The sequence below is a fragment of the Pongo pygmaeus genome, chromosome 19 (assembly GCF_028885625.2).
Source record: "Pongo pygmaeus isolate AG05252 chromosome 19, NHGRI_mPonPyg2-v2.0_pri, whole genome shotgun sequence".
NCBI classification, from domain to species: domain Eukaryota; kingdom Metazoa; phylum Chordata; class Mammalia; order Primates; family Hominidae; genus Pongo; species Pongo pygmaeus.
The window spans coordinates 96,771,288-96,784,365 of record NC_072392.2 but is presented as its reverse complement, the minus strand read 5'-3'; the positions used below and the strand labels follow the sequence as shown (position 1 = coordinate 96,784,365).

The 13,078-nt window shown below is 46.3% G+C and overlaps 1 protein-coding gene and 1 pseudogene across 1 annotated transcript in view; one reads left to right on the top strand and one right to left on the bottom strand.

Annotated features, from left to right (window-relative positions):
• DNAH17 (dynein axonemal heavy chain 17) overlaps positions 1-13,078 on the top strand; it is a 167,174-nt gene that overhangs the window by 63,427 nt on the left and 90,669 nt on the right. Inside the window, exons 23-25 of the mRNA XM_063656557.1 lie at positions 1,595-1,711; positions 1,854-1,940; positions 3,423-3,575. Coding sequence (XP_063512627.1) covers positions 1,595-1,711; positions 1,854-1,940; positions 3,423-3,575 — 357 coding nt within the window. The remainder of the gene's footprint in view (positions 1-1,594; positions 1,712-1,853; positions 1,941-3,422; positions 3,576-13,078) is intronic.
• LOC129016831 (ran-specific GTPase-activating protein-like) lies at positions 4,494-6,349 on the bottom strand (annotated as a pseudogene).

Here is a 13,078-nt window from a genome sequence, read left to right as displayed (position 1 = left end):
GGGTGACAAGATGGGGGGCCCCGGCCTGGGCAACACAGGAAAACCCTGTCTCTACAAAAAATTTAAAAATTTAGCCAGGCATGGTGGCGCACACCTGTAGTCCCAGCTACTCAGGAGGTGGGAGGATCAGTTGAGCCCAGGAAGTCAAGGCTGCAGTGATCTATGATTGTACCACTGAACTCCAGCCTGGTTGACAGAGCCAAGACCCTGTGTCAAAAGAAAGAAAATGAAATGACTGAGCAGGTGCTCAGCCGTCCCACCCTGAGGTGCTCCAAGCCACACACGAGGCAACTGGGGTAGTAAAAATGCAGAGAGAAACCATAGAGCCAGCAACCATAGAAGAAATAGAGAAGTCTCCACTGTGGGCAAAAAGTTCATGGGCTGGGATTTTTTTTTTTCTTTAAAATATTTTCTGGCCCGGTGTGGTAGCTCATGCCTGTAATTTCAGCACTTTGGGAGGCCAAGGTGGGCAGATTACTTGAGCCAAGGAGTTCAAGACCAGCCTGGGCAACATGGCAAAATCCCATCTCTACTAAAAATTTAAAAATTAGCCGGGTGTGGTGGCAGGCGCCTGTAATCCTAGCTGCTCGGGAGGTTGAGGCACGAGAATCACTTGAACCCGGAAGGCAGAGGTTGCAGTGAGCCAAGATCTCGCCACTGCACTCCAGCCTCAGCAATAGAGTGAGACTCTGTCTCAAAAATGAATTAATGATAATTAAATATTTACAACTATAATATTTACCCAAGTGTGGGGAACTTGGGAAATACAAAAATCCATCTGATTGTTGCAGCCATTCTGGAAACGACAACATTATAGAGCTGGAGAAGAGCTTAGCAGTCCCCAGGGGCAGGATTGTGGTGGAGGGATGGAAAGGGAATTTCTCTGTTGTAATGGACAATCCGTATCTTGATTGTGGTGGTGTTTGCACAAATCTATACGTGGGATAAAATTGCATGGGAGACCACACACACACCCACACCCACCCACACCCACACACACCCACACACACACACCCCCCCACACCCACACCCACACCCACCCACCCACACACACACACACCCCCACACACACACCCACACAAATGGATTCAGGTTTAAAAACATGATGAAAGGTGAGTACATTCTCTGGTCTAGTTAACAGAGACACCAATGTCGATGTCCTAGTTCACCATTAAGGAGGCTGGTTTTTGTTTTTGTTTTTTTGAGACAGGGTCCCACTCTGTCACCCAGGCTGGAGTGCAGTGGTACAATCTTGGCTCACTGTAGCCTCTGCCTTCCGAGTCCAAGTGATCATCCCAGCTCAGCCTCCTGAGTAGCTGGGACTACGGGCCCATGTCATCACGCCCAGCTAAAATTTTTTTGTATTTTTTGTAGAGATGGGGGTCTCACTTTGTTGCCCAGGCTGGTCTCGAACTCCTGGGCTCAAGTGATCCTTCCACCTCAGCCTCCCAAAGTGCTGAGATTACAAGTGTGAGCCACCGCGCTGGCCCCTGCACTGTTTTTGCAGCTTCTTACGAGTCTCTAATTATTTCACAATAGAAGGTTTAAGAAAAGAAACGAGAAAGGAGCCCTCCTCTGCCTTTACTTCCTGCAGGAGCTGCCGGAGCACTGGACAAATACCAAGAAACTGGCCATTCAGGTGAAGCAGACCGTGGCACCACTCCAGGCCAACGAGGTCAGCATCCTGCGGCGGAAATGCCAGCAATTCGAGGTATTGTACCTAGGGCAGGGCGGCGGGATTTCCAGGGAGCAGTGTGGGGCTCACACAGGGTCCTGCGGCATACAGGGTGGGGCCACCCTTGGGGCAGGTGGCCGCCCCGTGACTCTCTGTACTTTGCACTCTTCTCTCGCAGCTCAAGCAGCATGAGTTCAGGGAGAGGTTCAGGCGCGAGGCCCCGTTCTCCTTCAGCGACCCCAACCCCTACAAGTCCCTGAATAAGGTATTTTTGCTCAAGGGTGAGCTCAGGGGGTAAGTCTGGGAACCCCACTGCTTTCTTTTCTCAAGTAGTTATTCTTTCAAGTCCAGAAACGTGGTCTCCGCAGGACTGACCTTGGGGCCATGCACGAGTGCTCTTATGTGTATGCATGCACATATGTGTGCGAGCACATGCATGGGTGTGTACGTGAACATGCAAACCGAGCAGCCCCCAGACCACAGGGTGTCCCTTCTGTGTCTCGCAGCTCAGAGCATGGCTCCAGGCCCACGGCTCAGGCCCCTTAACACCCTGTGTGACCCACAGTCCCTTAGCCTGGCTCCGCCCCCTAATCCCCACTCTGTTCACATTTAGCAGCTTCCTGTCCCCCAGGTTTAACACTCACCTGCCATCCCTCCCTGCCTCCTGCCTCTCCTGACCCACCACATCGGGCAGCAGCCAGGCTGCACTCGTGTTCCCACTCCGTTGCCACTGTCCAAGTTCATGGTCACGTCCAATGCACAAATTCACACAGCCCTGGACCTGGCAGCCCACTCAAGCTCAGGCCCAAGAGGCCCTTGTGGGCAGGAGCGTGTGGGGTGCTCAGGGCCCAGGGGGGCCTCTTGGGGCCCAGTGGGGCCTTTGTCAGTGCCTCTTTGCTCCCAGTACGGTGCCCAGGTACTGCTGGGCCAGCCCCACCTGCACCTCCGCCTCACAGGCTCTAGCAAATATGAACCCCAGGGTCCTCAGGGTTGCCCCACTCTTCCCCTCCCTGAGCTTCGGCTCTTTGGCCCCCAGCTCCAATCCGACCCTCCCTCATGGCCATTTCCTCATGTCGCATTCCTCCAGCCACGATGGAGATGCAGCCATTCTCTCCCTAGGGCCCTGGGCTGGGTTTTCTGGAAAGATTTGGGGTGAGGGGTGCCCCATGCCCATCCAAGGGGAGCTGTGGAGCTCCAGCAGGCGGTCCACATGCGTGTCCATGTGTGTGCACATGCTCCGAGCCCACCTTTGCCACAGCCTGCCTGTTACGTGTCCACGCAAACACACCCACTAACACCAGGTGCTACGACGGCCAACTCAGTCATGGGATTTGAGAGGACACTGCGGATTTTTCCTCTTTGCTTATCTGAATTATCTCATTTTCAAAGCATTACTTAAGTCATTTTTAATAAGATAAAAATATAATATGAAAGTTGAAGAAATGCTGGGAAATCAGGAACTCTCAGGAGGAAATGAGGCATTTGTACCATGCCCACTGGGAGTCAGTCCCCACGCTGGGGTGGGTAGAGTTCACCCGCCCTGCCCTGCAGGCAGGACCCAGGAGGCCTTGGGGGATGGAGGGCTCTGTACTCCCTCCCAGTGGGACACCGTTGTATTGACACCTCCTCCCAGAAGGTTTATCAGGGAGGACACACTGGAGAGACGGGCAGAACGTCGGGGAGTGGGGTGGGGCGCGGCGCCGCTGAGGGTAGGCAGCCCTGCTGACGGCCCCCTCGCCGCCCCTAGCAACAAAAGAGCATCTCCGCCATGGAAGGTATCATGGAGGCGCTGTCCAAGTCCGGAGGCCTGTTTGAAGTCACCGTGCCAGACTACAAGCAGCTCAAGGCCTGCCACCGGGAGGTCCGCCTGCTGAAGGAGCTCTGGGACATGGTTGTCATGGTGAGTGCAGGGCACGCCGCGTGGGTGGGGCCTGGGGTTCTGCACGGAGCTGCCCCCAGAAACAAGAGGGCAGGCTCCAGGCACCCTTTGGTTGTAAGAATGTGACAACGAGGTTTCTAGTGTTGGGTGGAGGCATCCGAAGGGCCCTGAGATCACGAGGTGGGGTACCTCCACTAAAGCAGATATGTTCACCTCTCTCTGTATGTGGGTGGGGGCTCGCCTTCGACTGCCCCCTCTCTTTTTTCCCTCCCTTTGTCTTTTTCCTCCTCCTCTCATTCTCTCTCACCTCTCACCTCTTTTAAAGAAATTTTTTTAAGTAAGGAATACCACTTAGTCTGTTCAAGGTGCTCTAACAAAATCCCATAAACTGAGTGGCTCATAAACAACAAACATTTTATTCCTCACCGTTCTGGAGGCTGGGAAGTCCACGATCAAGGCAGATGTAATGTCTGGTGAGGACGCACTTTGTGGCTCATAGACAGCACCCTCTCACTTCATCCTCACACGGTGGAAGGGGAGCAGGCCGGGGCTGAGAAATCTCTCCAGGGTCCCTTTTATAAGAGCATGAATCAGGCCGGGTGTGGTGGCTCATGCCTGTAATCTCAGCACTTTGGGAGGCCGAGGCAGGTGGATCACCTGAGGTCAGAAGTTCGAGAACAGCCTAGCCAACATGATGAAACCCTGTCTTTACGAAAAATACGAAAATTAACTGGGCGTAGTGGTGTGCACCTCTAATCCCAGCTACTCAGGAAGCTGAGGTAGAAGAATTGCTTGAACCTGGGAAGCAGAGGCTGCAGTGAGCCAAGATCGCGCCACTGCACTCCAGCCTGGGTGATAGAGTGAGACTCCATCTCAAAAAATAAACACATAAATAAGAGCACAAATCACATTCCTGAGGGCCACGCCCCGATGACCTCATCACCTCCCAAAGGCCCTGCTTCCTAATATGAGGTAAGGATTTCAACAGAGGAATTTTGGGGGAAATATTCAGACCATCAGAGGCTCAATCTATGAGAAAGATTTTGTGGTTTCATTTGTATTTCCTACTGACTAATGATGCCAGCATATTTTCTTTTTTAAGAAGTATTTTTATTTATTTTTGAGACAAGGTCCTGCTCTGTCACCCAGGCTGGGGGTGCAGTGGCACGATCTCAGCTGACTGCAACCTCTGCCTCCTGGGCTCAAGCAATCCTCCTGCCTCAGCCTCGCTAGTAACTGGGGCTACAGGCTTGTGCCACTGCGTCTAGCTAATTTTTACACTTCTATGTAGAGATGGAATCTTGCTGTGTTGCCCAGGCTGGTCTCGAACTTCTGGGCTCAAGCGATCCATCCGTCTCATCCTTCAAAAGTGCTGGTATTACAGGCATCAGCCTCCAGTATCTTCTCATGGGCTTATTTGACGTCTATATATCCTCCTTGGTGAACTGCATATTCATGTCTTTTGTCCATTTTCTAGTTGACTTTTTTTTCTAATTGACTTTTTTTAAGTTTATTTTTAATCCAGTTATTCATATAAAGTCCCTTGTAAAAATAAAATACAATAAAAACAAACTGAAAAGGAGGGACAGGGTAAAATTGAAAAAGGAGGCCAGGCGGGGTGGCTCACGCCTGTAATCCCAGCACTTTGGGAGGCCAAGGCAGGTGGATCACCTGAAGCCAGGAGTTCAAGAGCAGCCTGGCCAACATGGTGAAACCCCATCTCTACTAAAAATACAAAAATTAGTTGGGCATGGTGGCAGGTGCCTGTAATCTCAGCTACTCGGGGGGCAGAGGTTGCAGTGAGCCAAGATCTCGCCATCACACTCCAGCCTGGGGGACAGAGTGAGACTCCGTCTCAAATAAATAGATAAGAAAAAGGAGGCTGAGTGTAGTGGCTCATGCCTATAATCCCAGCACTTTGGAAGGCTGAGGCAGGTGGATCACTTGAGTTCAGGAGTTCAAGACCAGCCTGGGCAACATAGCAAGACCCCTGTTTCTACTAAAAATACAAAAAATTAGCTGGGCGTGGTGGTGTGCACTTGTGATCCCGGCTACTCAGGAGGCTGAGGTGAGAGGATCACTTGAGCCCAGGAGGTGGAGGCTACAGTGAGCTATGATGGTGCCACTGCACTCCAGCCTGGGCTATAAGAGTGAAACCCTATCTCAAAAAACAAAAAAAAAAAAAAAAGAAAAAGGAAAGAAAGGAAGAATTTAATGCTTTTCCTCGGTGTCTTCCTTGGTCTCCTCTTTAGTAAAAGAGCTTCCAGCTTTTCCACCACTTTTTCGGCGTTATTGTTTTTGCCCGGTCCTTTCTTTTGTCTCTCTTTGATGTCTTTTTTGCATTCTCTGAACTTTGGAATTTCCGTGCATGCTCAGCATTCAGGAAGCGGCCGGCCAGCAGCTCTGGCCTGGGCACCCATGGGTGAAGTCGGCGTGGGTGTTGCAGACCCAGGCACGGTGGCTGACTGCGTTGGGCTTCAGCTCCATCATGGGCGTGACTTTGGGGCTGGCAGATCTTCAGGGTCTTGTCCCTCCTCGTGAGGCCCCTTTCTCCTTGTGCTTCAGGAGCTTGACATTGCCAGTGCCTCCACCCTTCCATTCCGGAAGATGTTCCCTGAAACAAATCAGAATAGTTTCACTCACATATTAAAAAGTCCCTCTTCCTCTTCCTCTAGCATTTTAATTTCTTGCTCAGGAATAGAAACTATTGGCTCATACTGAGGGTCCTGGTTGGACTTGTCTGCATTCTCAGTGGAGGTACTGTGGTTCTCGTGAGCATCCTTGGTAGCCGCCATGGTGGCCGTGGCTCGGCTCAGCTGGGATGGGTTCTCCACAGCCACTGGGAGCTCCTTCCCTCTGCAGCCAGCACCTTCCTCCCGCCTGGCAACCAAAACTAAGTTTTTTACTGTTAAATTTTGAGCGTTCTTTATATGTTCTAGAATCTAGCTATTTGTCAGGTTGTGATTGCAAGTAATTTCTCCTAGTCTGTAACTTGTCCTTTTGTTCTCTTAACAAGGTATTTCGCTGAGCAAGAGTTTTAGCATAATTTTGGTTTTTCTGAGGCGGAGTCTCGCTCTGTCGCCCAGGCTGAAATACAGTGGCACCATCTCAGCTCACCGCAATCTCTGTCTCCTGGGTTCAAGGATTCTCTTGCCTCAGCCTCCCGAGCAGCTGGGATTACAGGCGCACGCCACCACACTTGGCTAATTTTTGTATTTTTAGGAGAGATGGGGTTTCATCATGTTGACCAGGCTGGTCTCCAATTCCTGAGCTCAGGCAATCTGCCCGCCTTGGCCTCCCAAAGTGCTAGGATTACAGGCGTGAGCCACCATGCCCGGCCGGTTTTAGTATAATCTTTAAAGTTTTTAATATGAAACTTGGATATAATCCATTTTATCAATTTTTCTTTCATAGATTATGAACTCTTTTCCTAGATCCAAGATTTTCTCCTATGCTTTTATTTTATAGTTTTCTTCTTTCTGTTTGTCTATGAGCCATTTTGAGTTAATTTTTTATATAAGGAGTGAGGTTTATTGGGTTGAGTTTCATTTATTATTTTTGTTTGTTTATGGATATCTAATTGCTCCAGCACTGTTTGTAGACAAGTCGGTCCCTCCATTAAAAAAAAAAAAATTTTTTTTTTCTTTGAGATGGAGTGTCACTCTTGTCACCCAGGCTGGAGTGCTGGGTGCGATCTTGGCTCACTGCAACCTCCACCTCCCCGGTTCAAGCGATTCTCCTGCCTCAGCCTCCTGAGTAGCTGGGATTACAGACACGCACCACTCCACCCAGCTAATTTTTGTATTTTTAGTAGAGATGGAGTTTCGCCATGTTGGCCAGGCTGGTCTTGAACTCATGACCTCAAGCGATCCACCTGCCTCAGCCTCCCAAAGTACTAGGATTACAGGCGTGCGATCCACCTGCCTCAGCCTCCCAAAGTACTAGGATTACAGGCGTGAGCCACAGCACCTGGCCCCACTCCATTTAATTTATTTTGCATCTTTGTCAAAAGTCATTGGGCACCTTAGACTGCTGCTGTTAATGGGTTCTGTGTTCTGTACCATTGGTCTTTGTGTCTGTCCCTCCATGATACTGCACAGTCTTGATTCCTAGAGCAATCTAGTAAGGTTTGTTATCAGAGCGATTCCTCCCACTTTATCCTTTTTTGTCAAGATTGGTTTGCTCTTCTAGGACCTGCACTTTTCCATATAAATTTTAGAATAAGCTTGTTATGCTTATAAAAAAATAAAACCTTATTGGAGGTTTTATAGGAATTGCATTAAAACTGTTAATCAATTTGGAGAGAACTGACATGTTGACTCTGTCTCTCAGTCTATAACATAGTGTATCTGTCCATTTATTTGGCTCTTCTTTGATTTTTTTGTGATTTCATTTTGTTATAGCATTTAAGATCCTATACGTGTTTTGTTACATTTATACCTCATATGTCTTTCCTTTTCTTTTGAGAAGTGATTGTATTAATAAGTGGCATTGCATCTTAAATTTTGGTTTGCACATGTTTGTTTGGGTATATACAAATGTGAATAATTTTTGTGTGTTTGTTTTTATCTTGTGGCCTTGCTAAACTCACTTACTAGTTCTAGGATGGCTTTTTTAGACTCCTGAGGGATTTTGTACATAGACAATAATATCTTCTGCAAATAGGAACAGTTTTATTTTTCCTTTCCATTCTGTATGTCTTTTACTTCTCTTTCTTGCCTTATTGCAGTGGCCTGAACTTCAGTACTCTGTTGAATAAGAGTGGTGAGTTCACACATCCTTGAATTGTTCCCAGTCTAAGAGAAAACCACTTTGCCATTATGTATATTAGCTGTAAGTTTTCAAATTGAAATTCTATTCCTTTTTTTTTTAATTCATCATGAACAGGTGTTAGATCTTGTCAAATTTTTTTGTGTTTACTGATATGATTGATTTTTGTTTAGTCTGCTAAGATAGTGGATTACGTTGACTTTTTTTTTTCTTGAAACACAGTTTCATTCTATCTGTCGCTCAGACCTGGAGTGCAGTGGTGTGATTTTGGCTCACTGCAACCTCTGCCTCCTGGGCTCAAGCGATTCTCCCACCTCAGCCTCCTGAGTAGCTGGGATTACAGACGCCCACCACCACACCCAGCTAATTTTTTGTATTTTTAATAGAGACGGGGTTTCACCATATTGGTCAGGCTGGTCTCGAACTCCTGACCTCAGGTGATCCACCCACCTCAGCCTCCCAAAGTGCTGGGATTACAGGCGTGAGCCACCGCGCCCGGCCATTTCTATGAGATTTTTAGTTACAAATTCAGTTTCTTTAATGGCCATATAGGCTTGTTCATGTTGGTCTGTTTCAAATTTGTGAAAATCTTGGTAGTGAATTTTGGTAGCTTGTGGTTTTTGAGGAATTGGTTTATTTCTTCTAAATTGTTTAATTCAAGCAAGCATAAAGTTGTTTATACTAGTTCCATACTATCCTCTAAATGGCTGCAAGCTCAGCAGTGGTATCTTCTCTTTCATTCCTGGTATTGGTGACTTATGTCTTCACTCTTTTCATCTTTGTCGGTCATAATAGAGGTTTATAAACTTTATTGATTTTTCAAAGAACAAGATTTTTGTTTAATTTTTGTGTTGTTTTGTTTTAAATTTCATCAGTTTCTGATCTTTATTATTTTGTTCCTTCCTTTGCTTTGGGTTTATCTTGCTCATTTTCTAGTTTATTGAGGTAGAAACTTAGATTATTGATTTGAGACCTTTTCTCTTTTCTAAAGGAAACACTTAGTGCTATAAAATTTCCCTCTCTACAATAGCTGTGTCCCACATATTTTGATATTACATTCAGCTCTGTGTGTTTTTTAATTTCTTTTGAGGCTTCCTCTTTGACCCATGGATGATTTAGAAGTATATTTTACATTTCTTTTGTTTGTTTGTTTGTTTGTTTGAGATGGAGTCTCGCTGTTTTGCCCAGGCCAGACTGCAGTGGCGCGATCTCGGCTCACTGTAAGCTCCGCCTCCTGGGTTCACGCCATTCTCCTGCCTCAGCCTCCCGAGTGTCTGGGACTACAGGTGCCCGCCACCACGCCTGGCTAATTTTTTGTATTTTTAGTAGAGACGGGGTTTCACCATGTTAGCCAGGATGGTCTCGATCTCCTGACCTCGTGATCCGCCGGCTTCGGCTTCCCAAAGTGCTGGGATTACAGGCATGAGCCACCACGCCTGGCCTATATTTTAAATTTCTAAGTGTTTAGAGATTTTCCTGTTTCCTTTCTATTATTGATATCTAGTTTGATTCCATTATGGTCAAAGAACACACTGTATATAACTTTCATTATTTTAAATGTATTCAGCTTTATTTTATGGATCAGGATACAGTCTGTCTGGGGGAATGTCCCACGGGCACTTGAACAGAATGCGTATTCTGCTTTTGTTGGGCAGAGTGTTTTATACGTGTCAATTAGATCCTGTCGGTTGGTTGTGTTGTTCTGTCCTTTTATAGTCTTGCTAATTTTCTGTCTAGCAATTCCATAAACTGCTGAGAGTGGGGTGTTGAAATCTCTCCAACTATAATTATAGGTGTGTTTATTTCTCCTTTCAGCTCGATCAGTTTTTGCTTTGTGTATTTCGAGGCTCTGTTGCTTGGTGTGTACAGATTTGGGATTATTGTCTTCTTATAGGTTGACCCTTTTTCCCCTTATATAATGTTCCTTTTGTCTCTAGGAATTTTCTTTGCTCTAAAGTTGGCTTTATCTGATACTGGTATAGCTGCTTCTGTTTTTTCTATTGTTTTTGACTAGTGTTCGTCCTGATAGATCTTTTTCCATTTTTGAATTTTCAAGCTACCTATATTTTTGTATTTGAACTTGAGTTTCTTATATACAGCATATAATTGGGTCATGTTTTTTCATCCACTCTGCCAGTCTCTGGCTTTTAATAGATCTGTTTAGACCATTTTGCATTTAAGGTAATTATCGTCATGTTACAGCCTATGTCTGCCATTTTGTTTTCTGTTTGTTCCCTTTGTTTCTCATTCCTCTGACTCTCTTTTATTTTAACATTTTTAGGATCCATCCTGATTTATTTAGAGTGATTCTGAACATAGCGCTTTATATAGTTTTCTTAGTGGCTGTTTGACAGTCACTGATGTCAACATTTTATCACTTTTGAGTGTAGAAATCTTACTTCCATTTAGATCTCTTTGCCCTCACCTCTGCCCCTCTTAACTATAACATAACTGTCTTAAGTATTTCCTCAATATGTGAGCAATCTTCCATGATCTTGTTTGTTGTGATATGTCCAAGCTTTTTCAGTTGTAAGAGGGAGAAGCTGGAAGTAGCAGGGCTGCTCCATCTTGGCAGAAATGAAAGAACTAACAACTATTTAAACAAAGCCAGCAGGCCTTTTGTTTGGGTCAGATGCTAAGACAGCCCTGAGGAAATGGGAATTTGGGTAGGTTGTGGAGGGGGTGATATTCAGGGAGAAGAAGAGGCAATTCGGGAGCCTGGGAATTTACCAAACAAGGACAGTCTGGATCATGTCTCTGTAGGCTGCTATGTGGCCTCCTAGGCAGCAGAAAGATAAGGACAGGCCAAGTCTCGGTGTGTGAAGGGAGGCTGGACTCCAAGCACAGGGCCTCTTTTTCCCAAGTATTCTTTTGTGTGTGTGTATATGTTGGTTTTTGCCATTCTGTCTCCTCTTCACTCATCTGTTCTAAAAAATAGTTGAACTCTTTCCTCTTTTACTTTTTTGAATGAACTTTTTTCAAATCCGGCCTGGTGTGGTGGCTCACGCCTGTAATCCCTGCACTTTGGGAGGCCAAGGTGGGTGGATCACTTGAGGCCGGGAGTTTGAGACCAGTCTGGCCAACATGGCGAAACCCCATCTCTACTAAAAATATAAAAATTAGCTGGGTGTGGTGATATGTGCCTGTAGTCCCAGCTACTGGGGAGGCTGAGGCAGGAGGATCACTTGAACCCAGGAGGTGGAGGTTGCGGTGAGCTGAGATCATGTCACTGTACTCCAGCCTGGGCGACAGAGTGAGTGAGACTCTGTCTCAAACACAAAAGAATAATTTGTCAAATCTTCCTCCCCTCCAAAAGGAAGCTATTATGACTTTAAATGGAATTGAATTAACTCATTTGAGGAAAATTAATCTCTTGGCAGTATTCCATGTTCCCATACAAGAGCGTGCTCTGTCTCTTCTTTTATTTAATTTTTAAAATACATTATAGTAAATGTCTTCTTGCTGACCGTACTGAGTCTGCATATTTCTTACACAGGGGGAGAAACGTTTTTAGAGACACAGGCTTTATTACAGCCAGGCCTTAACAGAAGGTACAAATTGAAGGCCTCTTGATACTTTTTCAATAATTAACTGATTTTGAGTCTCTCCCTGTCCTTTTTTTTGTTTTTTTTTTTTTTTGAGACAGAGTCTTGCTCTGTGGCCCAGGCTGGAGTGCAGTGACATGATGTCCACTCGCTGCAACCTCTGCCTCCCGGGTTCAAGCGATTCTCCTGCCTCAGCCTCCCCAGTAGCTGAGATTACAGGCACCTGCCATCACGCCCGGCTAATTTTTGTATTTTTTTTTTTTAGTAGAGATGGGGTTTCACCATGTTGGTCAGGCTGGTCTCGAACTCCTGACCTCAGGTGATCCACCCGCCTCGGGCTCCCAAAGTGCTGGGATTGCAGGCGTGAGCTGCCGCGCCCGGCCTCAAGTTTCTTTTACATGAGTGGCATTACAGAACGTAGCAGGCATCTGAGAGAATGGGATATACGCTTTCCCACGACAAAAAATTGTTTGCGTAGACGGGAGAATAAAGTCCACATTTCCCAGGAGATGACAGCATTTGCAATCAGGATAATTCAAGAAAGACTATCCAAAACACACTAGCCAAGACATTTTATGATAATAGGATGCAGGGTAATCTCGAACCTGCCAGAAAAAGCCATCAACTCCTGTGTAGATTAAAGTTTCAAATCATCGTATCTTCAAGGCAAACATCTTGTAAACACCCCCAGTTTTTACTTTCTCAAGCACGGATGTTTCTCAAGTCCAGATCTTCTCACTGTAAATGCCCATGTCAACAATCTCTCATTCCCTCAATGACTAGCAGTTTCCAGCTTCACAGCCATTTTCATGTTTATACTGTTGGTGGGGTTATTCCTGGGTAGTTTGTATATTTTGTTTCATATTGTTGTGAATGAAGTTTCTTCTGTTGTCTTTTTACCAGTCAGTGGAAGCTGCGTTACTGTGCAGTAACAACCCCACACATCTCTGTACTGAACAAAAGTGTATTTCTCATTCATGCAAAGTGCATGCTGTAGTTCCAAGCAGTTGTTTCCTGGGAAGCTACCTGCCAAGGACTGGTTCCACAGCGCAGGCTGTGTTTCAGCGATGCCCCTTCGTGATTGCCAAGGCAGGCAAGGGGAATGCCAAGCTGGGTATTGTCAGGCATCACTCACCTTTCCTTGGCGAAGGCAAGCTACGTGGACATACTGAGAAGTGAGAGAAAACTGGGTCCTGGCCAGCAACAGCA